The 17937-nt window shown below is 63.0% G+C and overlaps 7 protein-coding genes across 7 annotated transcripts; 4 read left to right on the forward strand and 3 right to left on the reverse strand.

The window, feature by feature from the left end:
• Positions 1–727: 727 nt before the first annotated feature.
• On the forward strand, positions 728–3942 carry Q8F55_004424 (uncharacterized protein; the record flags this gene model as incomplete). Its single annotated transcript, XM_069352939.1, has 6 exons — positions 728–766; positions 800–855; positions 1097–1200; positions 1345–1823; positions 1856–2002; positions 2038–3942. The coding sequence occupies 6 exons, from the start codon at positions 728–730 to the stop codon at positions 3940–3942; spliced, it is 2730 nt and encodes a 909-aa protein (XP_069210357.1).
• A 1258-nt stretch (positions 3943–5200) lies between these two features.
• On the forward strand, positions 5201–6484 carry TIF5 (eukaryotic translation initiation factor 5; the record flags this gene model as incomplete). The annotated part of the gene is made up of 2 exons (XM_069352940.1): positions 5201–5357; positions 5475–6484. The coding sequence occupies 2 exons, from the start codon at positions 5201–5203 to the stop codon at positions 6482–6484; spliced, it is 1167 nt and encodes a 388-aa protein (XP_069210358.1).
• A 583-nt stretch (positions 6485–7067) lies between these two features.
• Positions 7068–8427, forward strand: Q8F55_004426 (uncharacterized protein; the record flags this gene model as incomplete). The annotated part of the gene is made up of 3 exons (XM_069352941.1): positions 7068–7403; positions 7481–8218; positions 8263–8427. 3 exons carry the CDS (start codon positions 7068–7070, stop codon positions 8425–8427), a joined length of 1239 nt encoding a protein of 412 aa, XP_069210359.1.
• Positions 8428–8518: 91 nt separating this feature from the next.
• Positions 8519–10552, reverse strand: Q8F55_004427 (uncharacterized protein; the record flags this gene model as incomplete). Its single annotated transcript, XM_069352942.1, has 2 exons — positions 8519–9895; positions 9941–10552. 2 exons carry the CDS (start codon positions 10550–10552, stop codon positions 8519–8521), a joined length of 1989 nt encoding a protein of 662 aa, XP_069210360.1.
• Positions 10553–10960: 408 nt separating this feature from the next.
• Positions 10961–12954, forward strand: Q8F55_004428 (uncharacterized protein; the record flags this gene model as incomplete). Its single annotated transcript, XM_069352943.1, has 2 exons — positions 10961–11482; positions 11515–12954. 2 exons carry the CDS (start codon positions 10961–10963, stop codon positions 12952–12954), a joined length of 1962 nt encoding a protein of 653 aa, XP_069210361.1.
• A 32-nt stretch (positions 12955–12986) lies between these two features.
• Q8F55_004429 (uncharacterized protein) lies at positions 12987–13868 on the reverse strand (the record flags this gene model as incomplete). Its single annotated transcript, XM_069352944.1, has 1 exon — positions 12987–13868. One exon carries the CDS (start codon positions 13866–13868, stop codon positions 12987–12989), a length of 882 nt encoding a protein of 293 aa, XP_069210362.1.
• Positions 13869–14621: 753 nt separating this feature from the next.
• Q8F55_004430 (uncharacterized protein) lies at positions 14622–17165 on the reverse strand (the record flags this gene model as incomplete). Its single annotated transcript, XM_069352945.1, has 4 exons — positions 14622–15045; positions 15083–16671; positions 16706–16914; positions 16949–17165. The coding sequence occupies 4 exons, from the start codon at positions 17163–17165 to the stop codon at positions 14622–14624; spliced, it is 2439 nt and encodes an 812-aa protein (XP_069210363.1).
• Between the last annotated feature and the right edge of the window lie 772 nt (positions 17166–17937).

Genomic DNA, 17937 nt, shown 5'->3' on the forward strand with positions numbered 1-17937 from the left:
GGAGGGAATTCTTGACGACTATACGCTCGCACGAGTGGCACTAGCATGGTCCTGTAATACACATACAACCTGTACCTGTATGCCTATGACGACCAAGACGGACCCAAGGGCCAACCCAATCTGAGTGTGTTCTGGTGCCCCCGGAGTTTGGGTGCAGCGGTCCAGACCGCGGCAGGGGAGTGTGTGCCCTGGCTCGTGTCGTGGCGCGTGGCGTGAGAAGGGGGGTGGGTGGGTTGGGTCGCAGGTCGCTTGCGACGAACGCAACGCTTGTTGGAGGCATTTGTTGTGTCTGTCCCTGGCGTTTGGGACGAGGCTAGGTGGGTTTGCGGCTGCGTGGCGTGGCGTGGCGTGGCGTGGGTGTCGCTCGCGCTCGCAACGCCGAGGAGCTGCGAGCTGGCTGCGGCTGCGAGCAGGTGGTGCTACAGTGCTGCGCGGCCACGCTCCATGCGTCATGAGCACGCCGCGGCGGCGGCGGCGGCGGAGGCGGCAAGCAGGTCGAGGCGAGACGGGGGTGTCCCCCAATCTTTGGTACGCTCAGGGCGGGGTTGGCCGCCTGACTGCCGGAATGTGTCCCCTGGTAGCAGTGTTGTTTTGGCCGCGAGCCGCCTGCCACGAGCTCCAAATTTGACGACCCTACGCGTCAGGGAGGCAGGCGGGCAGCACCTCGCCTTCGTCATAGCCTGCACGTCCTTTCCATCTCGACTCTGTACACTATCTCTACGCCAGCATGGAGGACGACGCAAGAGTGCACGCTAGAGACTATGCGGTGGGTTCGTGGGGGGAGGAGCGCTGACGGCAGACCGCGACGCGGCACGACGCGCGCGACGTGTACGCGCCGGGCGAGAACGTCGTGCTGTGAGTGTGTGTGGGGGGGTGTGGGGCGGGGGAGTGGCGAGTGTGCTGGGGAGGGGAGGGGGGGGGAGGCCGAGTGATGGCGGCGTGATGGGCGTGATGGCGGCCGTTGTGGGCCTTGGTCTCGTGATGGCGACGGGCTCGCCAGGCGACATCTTCCCCCGCCGCCTCCAGCGCAGCCTTGCTGCCTCCTTTCCCCCCTCGCCCTTACCCATCTCGCTCGTTCGGTGCTGACGCCGCCCAGCGACTACTCGTCGGACCCGCAGGCCGAGCACGACGCAGAGAGCTACGACATGCACCAGATGGCGAGGGCCGACTCGCGCACGCGCCTAGAGCCGGCGCCGGACAGTGAGTTGGTGTGTGCGGGGGTGACGGCTGGGGAAGCGTGCCGGCGCCAGTGCCGGCGCAAGTACCAGTGCCAGATGGCCCTCCCCTAGTCGTCGCGTACCCATTGCGTCTCGTCCGTGCCCCCGCGCCCGCGCTCACGCCCAGGCTACTCACTCCCCCCCGGCGCCGGCGCGGTGCCGCCGGCCCCCGCGTTCCAAGTCCTCCCCTCGCAGCCGCTCCAGCACGCGGCGTACCCCCCGACGGCCGCGCCCATCTCGGCCACGCCGCCGCCGCCCCGCCCGCTCAACCCGTCGGGCTTTACGACCGTGCCCCTCAACGACATGGGCCCGCGCTCGAGCTCGCGCACCAACAGCCCGGCCGGCAACGGGAGCGGCGGCGCACGCAGCCGTAACCCCTCCAGGCTGGGGTTCCTCCCCCTCGGCGCTGGGTCGAGCTCGACGCTCGACCACAGCCCCGAGGACCCGGAGAAGCGGGGCGGGCGCCCGAAGCACATGCACCGCTCGTCGTCTTGGGACCGGCTCGGCACGCCGGATGCAGAACGGGCCGAGTGGGAGAACTTTAACCCTGCCAACTCGAAGGTCCAGCGCCTGCGCTTTGCAGAGGGCGACGCGGGCACGACAAAGGTGAGGGAAGGGTGAGGCGGCGCTGACGATAGCTATCGCGCCTGTATCTCTGGCTCTTGAACCGCGGCATCGTCGTCCGCTGGGCCATGTTCATCATCCCCGTGCTCGCCATCCTTTGGATTCCCGGCATCGTCGGCCTGACGATGGACTCGGACCCCACCGTCTGGGGCGTGCCCTTGGTAAGCTGCCCCCCGCGGCCGCCACTAACGCCCAGCTCTGGTGGTCCATCTGGCTCACTGTCATGTGGCTCAGCTTCTGGGCGTCAAAGGCCGCGTTCATGATCTTCCCCCACGTGTATCGCCAGACCATCGCTGTCATCATCCCCAATCTCAAGCAGTACACCGACATGGTCCGCAATCTCGGCAAATACGCAAAGTTTATCCTCTGGACATTCATCTGTTACATCACCTGGCAGCCGCTCATTGAGCGCCAGTGCGAGCACCCCAACGGGTCAAACTCGGCCAACGCCCTCAGCAATATCGAGAAGATTCTCCTCGGCATTGTCCTCTGCACCGTCGTTACTGGCATCGAGAAGCTGCTCATCCAGCTCATCGCCTTCCAGTTCCACCGCGACTCGTACGCCGACCGCCTCGACGAGCAAAAGTTCCAGATCAAGATCCTCACCACACTCTACTCGTACTCGCACGACATCCCCGGCAGGTCCGACACGCTCGCCGACTCGGCTTCGGCCACGACAAAGGGCACGCGTACCCCCAAGGTTGCCATTCGCAAGGCGCTGCGCGGCATCAAGTCGGCGGCGCAGAGCACCACCACTGCGCTCGGCAACGTCGCGTCCGAGATGACGGGCAGCAGCGTGCTCCAGACCAACTCGCCGTCCAACAAGGTCAAGGCTGCCATTTCGTCGTCCAACAAGAGCAAGGCGCTGGCACGCCGCCTGTACTACTCGTTCCGTCAGCCCGGCACCGACCACCTGACCATCGCCGACGTTGCCCGCTTCTTCCCCGACCTCGAGACGGCTGAGCGCGCCTTCAGCCTCTTTGACCGCGACGGCAACGGCGATGCAACCCGCGACGAGATTGACGCGGCCGTCCTCGACGTCCACCGCGAGCGCATGGCACTCGAGGCGTCGATGCGCGATGTTGACGGCGCTGTCTCGCGCCTCAACGACATTCTCATGTTCCTCGTCCTCGCCCTCTGCGCCCTCATCATGAGCGCCATGATCACGAGCCGTATCGCCACGTCGACCTTCATCGCGTCCACCGGCACCTTTATCCTCTCCCTCTCGTGGATGATCGGAACGACCATGCAGGAGATTCTCCTGTCGTGCATCTTCCTCTTTGTCAAGCACCCTTACGACGTCGGAGACCGCGTCGATATCGACGGCAACAGCTACACTGTCGCCAAAATGGAGCTCATGTCGACCAGCTTCAAGCGCGTTGACGGCAAGTTTGTCTGGATCGGACACAACGTCCTTGCCCTCAAGGTCATTGAGAACGTCCGCCGCTCTGGCGCCACATCCGAGACGTTCGTCTTTGACGTTGCGTTTGACACGACGTTTGAGAAGCTCCAGGCTCTGCGTGCAAAGATGCTCAAGTTCTGCAAGGACAACTCGCGCGACTTCCTCCCCATCTTCGATGTCAGCGTCGACGACATGCCCGCGCAGGGCAAGATGGTCCTCAAGGCCGACATCCGCTACAAGTCCAACTGGCAGCAGGGTGCGCTCAAGGTCCAGCGCCGCAACAAGTGGGTGTGCCAGCTCAAGATCTGCCTCGCCGAGCTCAAGATCTGGGGCCCGGCCGACGCCGGAGACCCGAACCCCCCTCCTCCCGACGCCATCCGCTACACGCAGGTTCCTTGGGAGGACGTTCTGGCTGTCGAGCAGCAGAACACCGACGGCCCGGCGTCGCCCCCGCCCACGTTCCACGCCGCGACCGCCGGCAACCTTGTGCACCGTCGCAACGACTCATCGTTGGATATCTGGGGCGAGCACCAGTCCTACGACCACGACGAGTCGGTCCCGCCTAGCCGGATGCCGTCGCCTGGCCCGGACCGCGGCTTCCAGCTGGGCACGCCAACGCGCCGCCCACACCACGACCTGCCGCCGCATACCACGCAGCCGGTCAACCCGCCGTCCAGCTACCCTGGCGCACGGGTATAGGTGCGAGGGAGCGGGGCGAGCAGCGCTGCTGCGAACCCGCGTGCCTGAGCCGCACACCACAACCACAACCAAGCTGGTGCCACACTGACCTCGCGGGCGAGGCCACTGGCGCTGGCAACAAACAATACTAGACTATTACGAAAACTCAACAACTCCATCCTCCACTTGATGAACCAACTCCAATCCACCCTGCACTGCGTTCCCCGCCCATTACTAGCAGACGTGGCTGCTCGGACAGTCGCGTAACTGTTATGCATTTGTGAATTTTAAAGTTAAGGGATCTGGCTGCCACGCCACATAGGCGGGAGGGAGCAAGTCCGCGTCGTCGGGAGTGCTCGGTCGTTGCAGTTTTTTGATTCCGCTAATGCGCATGGTGTAACGATGCGGGGCCCGTGCCTGACGCATTTGCCGCCGCCCGCCGCCGTCGTCGCTGCGTCTGCGCGCCTTTTGAGCCAGCCAGCTGCAGCCAGCCCGCGCCGAGCTTTTGTACAACGACACTGTGTCTGCACTGATCTCGCTCGCCCGTCCACCCTTCCCTTTGTCCTTGTTCTTTACCATCACTCAACGACACCCACCCCGTGTTGGACAGCTCCCGACACGCCAACGCCAAGTACACCTCGCACACTCCTCGCGCGCCGCACTGCACCGAGCTCAACGCTCCTAGTTCAAGATCTCGTCCTTCTCCAGACGCTGCCATTTGTCCAGCTTTGACCCCGACGATCCCGTGCCCGGTTCTTCAGAGGTGAGTTGGGCGAGGCGACGCGAGGCGAGCGCAGCGAGCCGAGCCGAGCGTGAGCGGGGGTGGCGGTGGGGGGAGGTGTCTTCCTCGGGGTTGGGCGGGAGGGCTTGCTCGCTCAGCACGGGGGAGGAGGGAAGGACCCCGGGGAGGAGGGAGCCGGGGCGAGATGGCTGCGAGCTTTGCTCGAGCGCCGAGCCCATCTCGCAGCGCGATGGGGAGGGAGCGGGGAGAGGTGGCAAGTCTGGCGCCGGTGGCACGCCGCGCGCCGCAGGTTGTCAGCGGCGACTTGCCGCCGGCGCCTCCCCCGACGCCGCATTGCTCAGCTCACACCACTCCGACACCCCGCTAACGCCCCCCAGCATCACCCCGAGTTCATGCAGCATCGAGACTCTGCCGCCCCTTCGAATCCAGTCGTGCCTCTACTCATAGTTCATCCCCGCTAGGTGCGTGCGCGCTGGCGCAGCGTCGGACTGGGCGTGGACTGCGCTTACGCCCGCCCGTAGATCACTCGTGCCCAACATGACGACTGTCAACATCCGCCGCGATGTCGAAGACAAGTTCTACCGCTACAAGATGCCCCTGCTCCAGACCAAGATCGAGGGCCGCGGTAACGGCATCAAGACGGTCGTGCCCAACATGGAGGACGTGGCGAGGGCCTTGAACCGCCCGCCTGCTTGTGAGTGGCGTGGGCGTGGGCGGGTGAGCGTGCGGGCGACCATGTGCCCTTGTGGCCACTGCGCTCGCACGCACGCCCGCAGGCAGCCCCCATCTCCGACACCCGCTGACCCCCCAGACCCTACCAAGTTCTTCGGCACCGAGCTCGGCGCCCAAACCACCATGGCCAACGAGCGCTACATTGTCAACGGCGCCCACCAGCCCGACCGCCTGCGCGAGCTCCTCGACACGTTCATTGACAAGTTCGTCCTCTGCGCGTCGTGCAAGAACCCCGAGACCGAGCTCGTCATCACGGGCCGCGGCAACAACGAGCACATTCACCGCGACTGCAAGGCATGCGGCGCCCACACCGACATTGACATGCGTCACAAGCTCACGACGTTCATCCTCAAGAACCCGCCCAAGAAGAAGAAGGGCAAGAAGGGCATGACGGCCGAGGCCAACGTCGGCGGCCCTGTCGTCTTCGACGAGAAGGACAACGGCAGCGGCGAGGATTCGCCGTCGGCTACCCCCGCCCCCGGCGACCTGGGCGTGCCCACCTCGGGCACCGACATTGACGCGGCGCTCGGCAGGGGCGGTGACCCGATCCTCGACAACCCGGATGCCATTGCCAGCAAGGTTGCCAGCCTCAACGTCGACGACGATGACGAGGACGAGGACTCGCCGTACTACCAGCTGCGTCTCTGGCTCGAGGACAACCGCGAGGCGTCGGACGCCGACATCGTTGCCAAGATCAAGGAGCTCGAGATTGCCGGCAAGCACAAGGCGCTCGTTGAGATTGGCCACAAGCTGTTCAGCGACAAGGTCGACGCCGACATCCAGAAGCGCGCCCAGCTGCTCACTGTCCTCGTGACGTCGGAGAAGCACCAGAAGTCGCTGCTCGGCGGCCTCGAGCGCCTGCTTGCGCTGTCGCCCGACTCTGACGCTCTGATTGCTGGCGGCGCGACGTCCAAGGCCCTCATGGCGCTCTACCAGGAGGACATTCTCGAGGAGGAGGTTATCCGCCAGTGGGGCACGCACGTGAGCAAGAAGTATGTCAACAAGGACCAGAGCAAGAAGGTGCGCAAGAGCGCCGACGCGTTCCTCAAGTGGCTCGACGAGGCGGACGACGAGAGCGACGAGGAGTAGGGGCAGCGCCGAAGGCGCTGTCGCCGCGAGTGTCGGCCGACCCAATGCTATCCGATCCGTGATCCGATTCCGATGTGTCCGATTTCCGCATGGATGTAAACGCAAGAAACAAACCTCATGATCGTACCAATGGCTGTGTATGCAACGTTCTGTGTGCCGGGGGGAGGCCGGGGGGAGTTCCGCCGGGATGGCGGAGGGGGTGGGCGGGTTTGTCATTGCTCGCAGGGAGGCGCGCAGGGAGGATGGCGTCGTGGCCGTCGGCGAGTGATGGGTGGTGGCCAGGGTGATGGGATGGCGGCGGCGCAGGCGAGCTCGTTTGGTCGTTTATCTCGCGGCTCGGTGCGAGATTGATTAGGGAAAGTCAAACTCCGCCTTGGCAAGTGGCGAAATGGCGCGTGATGGCGCCAGGTTCGGGAGTGGGAGTGGCGGCACTGGGCGGCAGTCGGCACAAAGGATAGATCCGAGATGAGCGCGGGTTGCGTTATCGCTGCTGCTGCCGGTGGTGGCCGAGGCAGAGCGCCAGCGTCGCGGAGCATAAGAGCGAGCGGGTGTCGCCCAAACCGCCCCACCACCCACGAACACAATGGCACCCGTCGCAACCCCCGCCCCGCTCGAAGACTACACCGACCTAGTGGCGGCCATCAGCGAGGCCAACGCGGCAAAGAAGGGCAACTACTACGCCGGCCATGCGGTCCCCCCGCCGAACGCGATCAAGCGCTACCTCGCCGCCGGGATCGACCTCACGCAGGGGTATCCCGCGTTCCCCGAGCTGCCCGCCGACGTGGAGGCCGCGACCGCGTTCGAGAACCAGGGGCGGGAGGGGCATGCTTATGTCGACCCGGCTGGGAGGGCGGACCCGGAGAAGAAGGCGCTGTTTGCTGCTGCGCGGGAGGTGAACAACCTCACTAAGCATATCGGGGTGAGTTGCGTGGGACTGGCTACTGCGTGGCTGGTGGCTCTCCTCGCCCGCTCGCTGACGCTCGCGCGCGCGCGCAGACCGAAATCGTCGGCCTCCAGCTCAAAGACCTCACCAACCAACAGCGCGACGAACTCGCCCTCCTCGTCGCGGAGCGCGGCGTCGTCTTCTTCCGCGACCAGGACCTCCCGCCCCAAGCCCAGGTTGACCTCGGCCTCCACCTCGGCGACGGGCAGATCAAGACGGACAGCGTGCTCCCCCACGTGCCGGGCCTCGACCGGCTCGGCATCATCTGGGACACGTCCCGCCCCGGGCCTAACAGCAGGTCGTTCCGCCTGCCGTGGCCCGGAATCCCGGCGCACGGGTGGCACATTGACACGGCGGCCGACCCCATCACGAACGGGTACACGCACCTGTTTCAGGACACGGTGCCGTCCGACTCGGGCGACACGCTCTGGAGCTCGGGGTACGCTGCGTACGATAAGCTCAGCCCCGGCTTGAAGAAGTGGGTCGATGGCTTGACGGGCATCTATAGGAGCACTATTACGTTCAAGAACCCCGAGCGGCCGGATGGGCCGCCCATCCCGATTCTGGAGAGGGCGCCGGTCGTGCGGACGCACCCCGTGACCAAGTGGAAGACGCTGTTCGTGACGCGCCAGCTCGTCGGGCTCGAGGGCTTTGACAAGAAGGAGTCGGACCACTTCCTCAAGTACCTCGTTGACGTGGTCGAGAACACGGTGGACATCCAGGTGCGCTGGCACTGGACGCCGAACGCCAGCGCCATCTGGGACAACCGCGTCGTCGCGCACACTGTCAGTGTGAGTGGGACTCGGGGATGTGTCGTGCGGAGCTGACGCAACAGCGCGACTTTGACGGCGAGCGCCACGGCACCCGCGTCCAGTCGTACTCTGACCGCCCGTTCTTCGACCCCGAGTCCAAGAGCCGCGGAGAGGCACTCGGCCTGCCCGGCTGGAACGTGCCCGCGTTCGACACTGAGGCGCACCTCCGCGCCGGGTTCCAGCTCTAGTTTTGCAGTTCTACTAGTTATGCATTGGGTTCTGGGCTATGAGAGCCACGGCGAGTACTCGCGCCACGGCTAGTGCTCGCGGCACGCGCGGCTAGTGCTCGCACAAGTTGAACTTGTGTTGTTCCAGTAGCTTATCTCCCACCTCTTCGAGGCGGCTGCGCTCCTCCATCAGCTGCTCGCGCAGCTTGCGCGCCTCGTCCCACCCGTACGGGCACTCGATGTGCGCGTCGACCATGTTCTGCAGCTCGATGGGCATCCGGCTGCCCAGCGCCGCTCCGGACGTGCCCCAGTGGCTCTGCTGCGGGGGGATGTTGGCCGTCGAGACGACCGGTGTGTCCGGGTCGACGAGGAACAAGGCCACTATCTTGCGGTGCCCCGGCTTGCTCTTGTCCGCGAGCTCGAACGGCTCGACGCAGTGCTGCAGCACGTTGGGGAAGGCGAGCAGCCGCCCCTGCTTGGTCAGGACGCTGCCAACGTCTATGACCGCCTCGCCTTGAGGATCGCAGAAAAACACACTCTCAAGCTGTCGGTGGTCGCTGTATTCGCTCTGGAGCGCCCCGGTGAGTGCCTCGGAGAGCGCCTCGCCATCCGTGACACCCCTGAAGGAGAGGTGCGACGGCGTGATGTTCTCGTTGTCGTAGTAGTAGAGCCCGGTCGCGCAGATGCGCTCGTTAAACGCGCCCTCGATGTGCCAGCTCCCGCCGTCGTACTGTGGCTTCTCGGGTGTGAGGTGGATGTTGGCGAGCTTGACAATCACCTGCAGCCTACCCTTTGGCGCAGCGTAACCGAACCACGGCCCCTGCGTCTTGTACTTTTCCGCCACTTCCTCCTCGGTGAACGGCTCGAAAGGCTCGGGCTCGGGCTGCTCAACGTCGTGATTGTCCATGTACGAGTTTGTCCATTCAGCCTGGAGACCTTCGTCGTCGCCCTCCGATCCGTCCTCGGATTCGGCCCTGTCCGAGTCTTCTTCCCACCCGGGAGGCCGCCACCCAGATGGTGGCTTGCACCCGATCCCCTCGCATTTGCACCCAACAGAAGCCGGCAGCCGGCACACATCCTTTGCGCCGCCCCAGAACGAGATGCGCTCGCGCGCAGCCTCCGCATTCATTGCGCAGAGGACGCGGTCGTACGTGGCCGACCAGAGGGGGAGGAACTTGCCCACGAGGCGGCCGAGCACGCCGTATAGCTCGCCGTTCGACGGGTGCAGGTTGTTGATGTAGCTCTTGAACGTCGCCATGCCGTCGTCGCTCGTGTCAACCTCGGCGGGGAGCCACTGGAACTTGTCCGAGATGATGAGGTGGTCGTTTGAGCGATAGTATGAAGCGTCCCGCTTCGGGAGCGCTGGGACCGGGACGACGTCCCCGCTACCGATGAGGTTGAGCGACTCGTCGAGACTGATCTCGTGGTCCGTGGCGAGCGTCTTTCCATACACGAGCGGCCAGAGAGACGGGTGCACGAGGTCCAGCACCTGGGTGGTGAGTTTGGGCTTCCGCCGCCAGGAGACGATACTCACCTTGCCGTCGCTGCCGGGGTGCCAGTCCTTGTCGGCATCCGGCACGTCCTCGAGTGGCTTGACTGCCGCGATGAGCGCTTCTCGAAGCGCGTCGTCGACCGCATTGTCCGAGACGAAAATCGCAGCGTGGTTCTCAAGTACCTCGACAAATCCAATCTTCTTGTAGAGCTCTGCCTTGGCGCGCAGCTCGTCGATGCAGTACTCGAACATGCCGTCAGAGAAGCCGCATGTAAGCAGGAGGTTGAACTCGCTGTCCACGCGCGTGTTGAGGCTGTCATCGTCGCTTGGACGTTGCTGCTGGTCATCTTCATCGTTGGCATCGTTGCCAGCCGGTCGGGGGTCGTCGCGGTGGCGCCAGCCGAGCCTCACGGCCTCCTTCAGATCTTCCCTCCACTTGTTCACAATCTCCTCGTTGAACACCTTGTCGTACCACCCGTCCTTGTCGACGACACTCATGACGAACGCCATCATCGCCCGCTCGCGCACCGTGTACGTCGGGGGCAGCCAGCCACGCACCGCCGACGGGAAGGCGGGATAGCTTGTAAAGTATTTGCCCACTGGGGCACCGAGGCCGGGCAGTTTGGCGGGGTGCGTGGGTGCTGTCTCGGTCATGATGGTATGGGTGAACCGAGGTGTCAGTGCCGTCGCCGTGACGTTGTTGACATGATACGTACATACTTAACCACGGCGGCGTCTTGGCCAGCAGCCATGCATTCACTGCCTCGCGGCCATGGATGGCCCCATGCCCGCCCGCGTCGAAACGCGTCAAGTCGGGGGGCAACCTCCCTCTCCTCTTCCCCTTGCTCTTTGAGTCACAAGGATGGGCTGTCGCACGCCTGGTTGCCTGCCTGGCTGCCTGCCTGGCCGGGTCGATGTCCATGTCCAGTCGAGTGCACATGACGTCGTTCGGCAACGAAATCCCCGCAGGCCGTCTTGGCATCCCCGGGTCTCTATAAATGACCAAACAGTCGTCTCTGTCACCTACATACCCACACTCTCTCACAAGCTCGGCAAGCCACGATGACCCGGCCCTTCCCGTTCGTGCTCGAGGATTACAGAAAGGCATTCCCCTTCACAGTCGCCGAGCAGGCCATGATGATGTTCGTCGACCGCGTGACCGACAAGCCCGGGTGGCACGAGAAGGTGTTTGACGACGAGATTGTGGCCAAGTGGAGGATCGAGGTAGCCGACATGGCCAAGGCAGCACGCGAGACGCCGCCCTACGCCAGGTCGGAGCAGGAGCAGCAGGAGCAGGACAAGCAAGAGGAAAAGAAGACCAAACACAACCCGACCACCGCGCCCTTCGTCATGAGAAAAGGCTTCTCGGACAAAATGTTCAACTACTGCATTGCCGAGCTGCGACACAAGGCCAAGATATTTGAGCGTGTCGGCTTCGTCGAAGTGCTCGAAACGTTTGCGTCCATCTTCAAAGCAGACGGCCTCGTACCCGGCCAACTCCGCAACGGACTCCTTGACGCCGTCAAGCCCCTCGAAGACATCCCAGACAAGGACAAGGACTGGCACCCGGGAAGCGACGGCAAAGTGAGTTGTCCACCAGGTTTGGCTGAAACCAGGTCCTCGACCTTGTGCATCCATCACTCTTCCCATACGTGGAAGGGCGCACGTGGAAGCTGGCAGACGAGATCGCGCTGGCCGACACGCTCGGATCCATCGGGAGTGGGGACGTCAAGACTGTGCCGGACGGCCTGTTTGTTCGTCACGAACTCTACCAATGGCTTCCGGCCGAGGTGGACGTGTACGACGACGGCACAGCCACGTTTGTGAGCTACATCAACAACCTGCACCCGCGTCACAAGGACCTGTACGCCGTCCTCGGCCAGCTCGTCTCCAAATTTGTCCCCATGTGGGCGGCGACGTACCAGAGGGCTGTAGACGGGCAAAACCGCATCGAAGTCGCACGCATCAAAGACCCTTGTGCAACCGGGATCGTATGCCACATGTCGACAAAGTGCTACGACTGTTGGGAACTCGAGGCGGTACCTAAAGGGTGGCGACCTGGGCTGGACGCCGTTGAGAGACATCCGTCGGTCAAAGACGCCGATTGCGAGGGAGAGAAGGACCGAGTTGACGGCAATGACTCGGGCAGCGATGGCTCGGATGCCGAATCCGAAGAGAGCCAAGACCTTGATGAGTTCAAGGAGGAAGCCTTGGAAAGGCACACGATCCTCCAGCCTGAGCCCAACGAGTTCGAACCTGAACCCGAGGAAAGCATCGCTACGACGTTTCTGTCCCATGGACCGTGGTTTAAGGCGCATAAGGTTCAGGAGCCATCAACTGCGCCTTCAACCACGTCTGAGGAACCCGCATCCCCGGCGCACCGCCTGCAAGTGATTGTCAAGCTGGCCAATATTCACCTCACACCAGAGAATCCGACGTACGGCGGCGGCAGTTGGCATATCGAGGGCCAGCTGGGCGAGCGGATCTGTGCAACGGGGATCTACTACTACGACGAGGACAACACGACGGCATCGTACCTTGGCTTCCGAACGGGGGTCGACACCGAGGATTGGCGCGGAACCCACGTTCTTGACCACCGCGAGTTTATGGCAGTGTATCCGGTCAAGAATAGTGGCACGGAGTACTACGAGGATGGCGGCGATGTGGTGTTTGACCTCGGCGCCGTCCATACGCGGCAAGGGCGGCTGCTCACATTCCCCAATGTTATTCAGCACTGTGTGCAGCCGTTCGAGCTCAAGGACAAGAGCAAGGCTGGGCACCGCAAGATTGTGGCCTTCTTCCTCGTCGACCCGGCTACGCCCATCATTTCCACGGCCCACGTGCCACCCCAGCAGAGGCACTGGGCCGACCACTCGCAACTTCCCGACAAACTTCCCACCGAGGTCAAGGAAATGATCACGGCGCATCTCGAGTGCCCGTATGGCTGGGACGAAGCGGCCGAGTACCGCCTCGAGCTCATGAAGCGTCGCAGTCTTGTGAACGAATGGGCGAACGAAGAGATTTACAGAGGTGCGTTCAACCTCTGCGAGCACTAGGTATGATGGATGCATGGGGATGCTAGGGGATGCTACGCCCAAGTCTTGGGCGAGTCGACAAACGGCTCGCCGTCGACGATGAGCTCGACGCGGTCGTTGAAGAAGGCGATACGGTCCTTGATCGCGCTGACCTGGTGCACGGGCGCGCCGTACGTCCACGCAATGTCGCGCTGCGTGCCCTTGCGGCGCCAGTACGAGCTCGTGTATCCCTTGTAAGGGCACTGCGTGACGAGGGGCACCTCGTCCAACAGGTCGATGCGGACGTCTTCCCGGGGCAGATAGAAGCGCGTCGGGAGCCCGTGCTCGAAGAGCACGAGCGCGGCCCTGCTCTCGGCCAGCACCTCGCCCCCGACGACGACCTTGATGTGCCTCTGGCTGGGGATCACGTCGACGCGGTTCCCCGGGTCGCGGGGGTGCGTGTGGACCGCCTCGTCCTCCTCGTACCACGCGTCCAGGACCCCAGGGTACCAGCTGACGGCGATGAAGTCCTCCAGGCCGGGCACGTTCCACTTCCACGCCGCGCGCTGGATGGTGCGGCCGCCGACGACGGCGTCGAACCACTGCACGTCGGGCCACCGGGGGCGCCAGTAGTCGCTGCTCGAGGGGGTCTTGACCGCGGCTTCGGATGGTGGGCCGGTAGGCTCCTCCCCCTCCCCGCTGGCAACGAGGAGGTCGGTCCGCACATGGGCCGAGGGGTAGGCGTACTCGGGCACCTTGTAGCCCGGCTCCCAGACGAGGATCTGGTGCCGCGAGTCGACGAGCGCGACGTCGCCGACGATCCCGCGCACCCAGCGCGACGTGGGCTCGAACTCGAACCGGCCGGGCACGAGGATGCGGCGGCGCTGGAGCACGTCGGATTCGGCGGGCGGCTTGGGGATCGCGTGGTCGGGCTTGGGCGCGGCGGGGATGGGCATGGCGGGTGGGGGGGCGGGGGGCGGGGGGCGGGGGGCGTGGGTTGTTTCGTATGGTAGCTGGACAGCACAGTCCTCAGCCGTCTTGTAGCACTGCCATGGTACTGGGAACGGTACGAGTGGACGAGTGGATGGACGCACTCTCGACATGGCCGATGGCGGCGACGTCACATCACGTGCGCGTTCGGCACCGTTGCCGACGGAATGAGCCGGCCGGCATCTGCGACGCGCCTTGACCGACGCCGCCGGCGCCGACCGTGTCGCGTCATGCGAGCACGAGCAAAGGCGAGGAGGGGAGCGTAAGCAGCAGCGGTGGACATGAATAGACCTGTCGAGGTCGGCACGCTCGCTGGTGGTTTGCAACTTGTTGGAAGTGGCGCTGGCCGGGCGGAGCTGGCCGATGATACTCAACCAGGCCTCGTTCGCCGCTGACGGAGCCGCCATGTCTCTTCCATGGGCACACTGCATGCATCTGTGCACACGAACTCGGGACCCGAAGGTACCCTTGGTTTCGCCGAAGTGTCATCTGGAAGGGGTTGACCATGTGGTCGAGTGGACTGTGAAGTATCCGACTTGACACCTGAGTGACAGGCGAAGCAAACTTGCGATCTGCGGCACAATGGCACTCGGGTTGGACAGTCCAGCCATTCAGCAGTTGGGCAACTCCATTCAGCATCCTCCTGATAACCGCCCAATGCATGCCCCTCCCGATTACCAATGCATGCCCTCCCAACCCCCATCTACCACTCTACCCCGCTAAAACTCGCCCACACCGCGGCCAAAGTGCCCGCCCGGCGGCACGGTGTACGCCGGCACGCCGTTGTAGTCGTACGTATTCGTCCCGACAGTGTTGAGGGCCCACTTGATATAGATGCCCGAGTACGTGAGGGCAAAGAAGCACACGATGCCACAGATCGTGACGCCGGCGTTCATCGCCGCGTTGAGGAGGTATGTGTACCGCTTCCACCAGCCAAAGTGGCGGCGGCGGAGAACCCAGTTGAAGGCGAAGCCGAGGAGGAAGCCGAGCGTGTAGTTTGACGTCGTGGCCGGAGGAATGTAGCCCGCCGAGTTGAAGAACAGTGGCACGTTGAAGAACTTGAGCCATGAGTTGGGCCAGCGGCGGTACGCGAACCATGAGATGACTGTTACACCCGCCCCGATCAAGAACCAGTAGAAGAGGCTGGGATGTTAGTTTCTGGAGTTACCATTCAACTAACCTGTTGTACGTCTGCCCGGTGTTGAACATGCGCTCGGGACCAATGACACCCCAGATAATAAGAGAGTTGAACGCTACCCGGTTGGTCGCGCAGGTGAAGTGCGCTGCGTTGTCGGGCGAGCATAGGTCGGGGTAGTGGGCTATCATCCAGCGTGCGACGCCGATCTGGACAGTCGTACCCACTAACAGCCCGTACAATTGGGCGAAGAAAAGCGGCCGCGGTGGAATGTGCATGTACTGGCCGAGTTTGAGGTCAGACGCAAACGCCATCGCGGAGTACAGCACATTGTTGCCGTATGTCGCACTGAGGGCGTTTGCGATGGGTTTTCCTGGGAATAGGTAGCCTGCGAGCACCTCGGCGACGATGTTCAAGTAGACGCGTGTGTTGCTCAAGGCCTCCAGAATTCCTTGAGGAATAACCAGTAGCACGCTGACGCCGTAGCACAGGAATAAACCCCACACTGGCATTCCTGTGGGATACCCGCGCACCATGTAGATGGCGAGGGCGAGGAAAATGACGTCGAGAACGATGTACCACCAATGGGGCACGTTGTTGTAGGCGTTCTGGAAGCGCTTGTGCACATCCTCAGCCCTCCCATTTCGCCCGTTCTTTAATCCCGCCCAGATCTCCGGCCCGTTGTAGAGTACCGAGTAGACGAGGAGCGAGCCGACGGCGGCGAAGGCAAGGCCAAACCCGAGGGAGTAGCTCATGCTAATATACATGGGCGAGTATTCCTTGTAGGCCGTTTCATTGAGAGAGAGCGTGGCGCGGTCGAGTACTCGGCTGATGTTGTAGCTTGCCCCCGTGTTGTCGTACAGCCCTGAAGATAGGATCGGGAGGTGACCAGAGTACCACACGTCCTTGTAGTAGAGGATCGGGGCAAGGAACATGAAAAAGATGACGATGGATGCAGTGTTGTTGACCATGATGTAGAAAGGCGTGGTGAGCGGGGTCGACACGTAGTTGTACTGGGTCCAGTCGATCGAGATGGGGAGGAGGCCGAGGCCCGTGTTCATGCCGAACAGTGTGTTGACGACCTGGTTACGCGGCCAGATCCAAGTGATGAATGCGAAGAGCGAGGTGCACGTTGCGATATAGTTGGGGAACCAGAAGGTTACGAAGCCGAAGAGCGTGAAGATGAGGAAGAACTTGTACCTGCTCATAGTCCAGCCCGACACGGCGCCAATGTACACCTGGTCGTCGTGGAGCGCACTGAAGAGGACACTGGTGGAGAGGGTCGAGGGCCAGATCATATGCCCTGGGTACACAATCCACTGGCGTGCCATGCCGGCCAAGCCGAAGCCGAGTCCGACCTCGGTCACGCCAAGGATCCACGCCCAGCCCGATCCCCAGTCCGTGTCGAGGAAGTACGGGCTCCAGTAAGTCATGAACAGGGTGCCGCCGAGCCACGTGTTGAGGCCGAGTGCGATCGTGATGATCGCGTGCTCCTTCTTGTTGAACGGGCCGGGGTTCAGGTCGAACCCGAAGCGCTCGGTGCCGACGCGCCACTTGGGTATGAATCGTGCCCATGCTTTGCCAATGGGGAACAGGAGCAGCTGGCCGACGACGGGGCTGAGGCTGATGCTTGGCTGAGGGTTAGAGGTGGCGGGGGCTACTGCTCACGTAGCGGTTGTAGAAGAAGCCATTGACGCCGGTGAACACGATGATAAAGACGTTGAGGAGGAACCACATCCGGAATGTATTGACCTTTTCGTCTGGGTTGTCCGTGTTGGGCACGCAGGCTGCCACTTCGGGGAAGGGCGACTGGTCGCCGCTCACGTCCTGGTTGAGCGCCTCCCAGTACGAGAACTCCTTGACGTCGGTGTGGTAGTCTGGTGTTAGAGTGGCAGTAGGAGATACGCATACCATCGATAGGGTTGAACTTGTCAACGCCGTCGCGCTCCACGTCAAGAGGCACCTCGCCGTCATTGACGTCCTTGTCATTCGAGTACGGAGTCGCGTCCTTTTCGTTGTCGAACTCCACTTCGAGGTCGGTGACTACCCCGTGATTCGGCTGGCTGTGCGTAAGCACAGGCACAGCCTGCACGTCGTCAAAGCCCTCTGCTTTGTCCTTCTTGCCCATGGCGGGTGGCCCGTGTCGACGTTGAGAAGGGCCATGCGGCACTGTGACGTTTATGAAGGAAGCTGTAGTCAGTTCTCAGAATAGCTACAGCAGTCCTTGGCAACGATGCCATCCTGTCAACCGGCTATGAATCAGCGCCCATGGCGCTCGTGTCAGTCGTGAGCACTGCGACTTGCGCTGAATGGTGAGATGCTGACGGCATGGTGATGGCAACGAGCTCCGTGGGCACGCCATTCGGCTCATCCATCTGCGCAGCGGGCAAGAGGTGCGTAGATCATGGTAAGCCCGGTGCAGCGGCGGAGTCGGCGAGGGTGATCATTGAGCGTTTGTGACGCCGAGCCGCGATAGCATTGGCTGTTATTTGCGGTGTTGGCGCCTCCGCGCTGGCCTCCGGCCGGTCATCACCGGGTCGCCATTGCTGCGCTGGACAGTGCCGACGCTTCGGAGATGTTGCGCCGGCGTGGATGAGTGTGGATGCTTGTGCGTGACGCGTAGCTAAGCATATACGGTCAGACGGCTCGGCGGTCGGCGCTCGTCGCCGGATTATGAGGGGAGAGAGAGAGAGAGTTGTCAAGAGAGCAAGTCCGATAAGCGCGAAATCAACAAAGTCGCGGGCTGTGGAATCCGGTTACGTAAGGTTGAACGGCCGAGGCCATACGGCTATCTCACCCAGCCGTTTCTTACTTGGCAGATGCATTCATGCTCCCTGTGTCTCCAAATCGGCTTACATTCGAGTGGTCTATGCAGTAGAACTGGCATATCGGGTTGAGCT

The sequence above is a fragment of the Vanrija albida genome, assembly GCF_041260175.1.
Source record: "Vanrija albida strain AlHP1 chromosome Unknown contig_3, whole genome shotgun sequence".
NCBI classification, from domain to species: Eukaryota; Fungi; Basidiomycota; class Tremellomycetes; order Trichosporonales; family Trichosporonaceae; genus Vanrija; species Vanrija albida.